The sequence below is a fragment of the Panicum virgatum genome, chromosome 3K, assembly GCF_016808335.1.
Source record: "Panicum virgatum strain AP13 chromosome 3K, P.virgatum_v5, whole genome shotgun sequence".
NCBI lineage: Eukaryota > Viridiplantae > Streptophyta > Magnoliopsida > Poales > Poaceae > Panicum > Panicum virgatum.
The window spans coordinates 9,279,689-9,281,430 of record NC_053138.1 but is presented as its reverse complement, the minus strand read 5'-3'; the positions used below and the strand labels follow the sequence as shown (position 1 = coordinate 9,281,430).

General features: G+C 41.5%; 1 protein-coding gene across 1 annotated transcript; it reads left to right on the top strand.

The window, feature by feature from the left end:
- Window positions 1–300: 300 nt before the first annotated feature.
- On the top strand, window positions 301–1,289 carry LOC120700571 (pentatricopeptide repeat-containing protein At5g04780, mitochondrial-like). The gene is made up of 2 exons (XM_039984823.1): window positions 301–962; window positions 1,157–1,289. The coding sequence occupies exons 1-2, from the start codon at window positions 301–303 to the stop codon at window positions 1,287–1,289; spliced, it is 795 nt and encodes a 264-aa protein (XP_039840757.1).
- Window positions 1,290–1,742: the final 453 nt, after the last annotated feature.

Here is a 1,742-nt window from a genome sequence, read left to right as displayed (position 1 = left end):
AGTCTCGATGATGTATTTCATTCTCTCGCACAAAAGAATATAGTATGCTGGAACTCTCTTATCTCTGGTTATAGTTGGAACGGCAAAATGGTGGAAGCAGATGAGCTCTTCAAGAATATGCCTGCAAGGAACGCAGCTTCATGGAACACAATGATTTCTGGTTACGCAGAAAATTGACGATTTGTTGATGCACTAAAATATTTCAGTGCAATGTCGGCTTCAGGGCAGATTCCGGGAGAAATTACCCTGTCAAGTGTTCTTCTTGCATGCGCAAACTTGTGCTCTTTAGAGGTGGGCAAGATGGTTCATGCTAAGATTGTCAAGCTTGGAATCGAACATAACATCTTTATGGGAACTGCACTCAGTGACATGTATGCCAAGTCAGGGGATTTGGACAGCTCCAAGAGGATATTTTATCAAATGCCTGAAAAAAATAGTATCACTTGGACTGCCATGGTTCAGGGACTTGCAGAAAATGACTTTGCAAAAGATTCTATTTTGTTGTTCGAGAATATGATGGCAAATGGAATATCACCGAATGAGCATACATTTTTAGCTATTTTATTTGCTTGTTCCCACAGTGGTTTGGTGGAACAAGCCATACATTATTTTGAAGCAATGCAAGCACATGGCATCCCACCTAAACAGAAGCACTACACCTGCATGTTTGATGTCCTAGCTCGAGCTGATCGTTTGACAGAAGCCGAAGAGCTTCTCATGAAGGTTCCAAGTAACTTTGAAGCAAGTGCATGGTCAGCTCTTCTGAGTGCTTGCAACACTTACAGCAACAAGGAAATAGGTGAGAGGGCAGCAATGAAACTTCATGAGTTGGAGAGAGATAATACAGCGGGCTATGTGCTACTCTCGAACATGTATGCATTTTGTGGTAAATGGAAAGATGCTGCTGAGATAAGAATACTGATGAAAGGAGCTAGCCTTAAGAAAGATGGTGGGTACAGCTGGTTACAATTGAAGGGACAATATCATGCCTTCTTTTCTTGGCATTTGATATTTTCCAAAAAGAAGAATGAAAATGAGAGGATGGTATAACGCAGCAGCAATTGGAACTTCAGAACTCCGAGAGTCGAGTAAATTGAGCTAATGTCTCCAGAATGGTCCTATACAATGGATCAATCTCGGTTGTCAAATATTTCAGGGACAACATACTGGATGACACTGTTTTTTTCACCCTCCTTTTCGGGAGCGAGCTGTTCGAGGACTACATTGGTCATCTTGCAATGGCAACAATGGCCTCCACTGAGATGACAACCGACAACGACAACCCCTAAAAGCTTCAGGACAGGCTCAAGGTTAGAATTGACCGAGGAGGCAGGCTATTTCTGCACTAATGATATTTAGGCACTCCACATTTTGATATTATAATGTTGGTCTCATTCTATTTTTATTCTGTTCAAGAATGTACAAAGGGAAAGAGAGGAAAAGCTAGCTAGATTTCTCAAGGAATTCCTCTCCCAATATGTTCGTGGTGACAAAGAAGGATTCGCTAATCGTGTGGAAGCTGAGGCGAAGAGGCTCTCCAGCACTTGTCAATCTTCTGATCCTATTAAACCATTTGTACTTTTATGTTGTCTAGCATTCAACTCACTGTGAAAAAAATGTCCATTTGCAGCATCTGGACTGGATATTCTTCGCACCATCGGATATATGTATTCTTGCCATGCAGCAAAGGAGCTAACATCAAATGGTGTGTGGACAGGAAAGAAACATTAACAACAGCAAAA

Coding starts and splice junctions, on each gene's coding strand:
- LOC120700571 (XM_039984823.1), top strand. CDS start 301: ATGGTTCATGCTAAGATTGTCAAGCTTGGAATCGAACATAACATCTTT. Junction 963..1,156: donor AAAGATGGTGGGTACAGCTG/GTTACAATTGAA, acceptor CAAATATTTCAG/GGACAACATACTGGATGACA.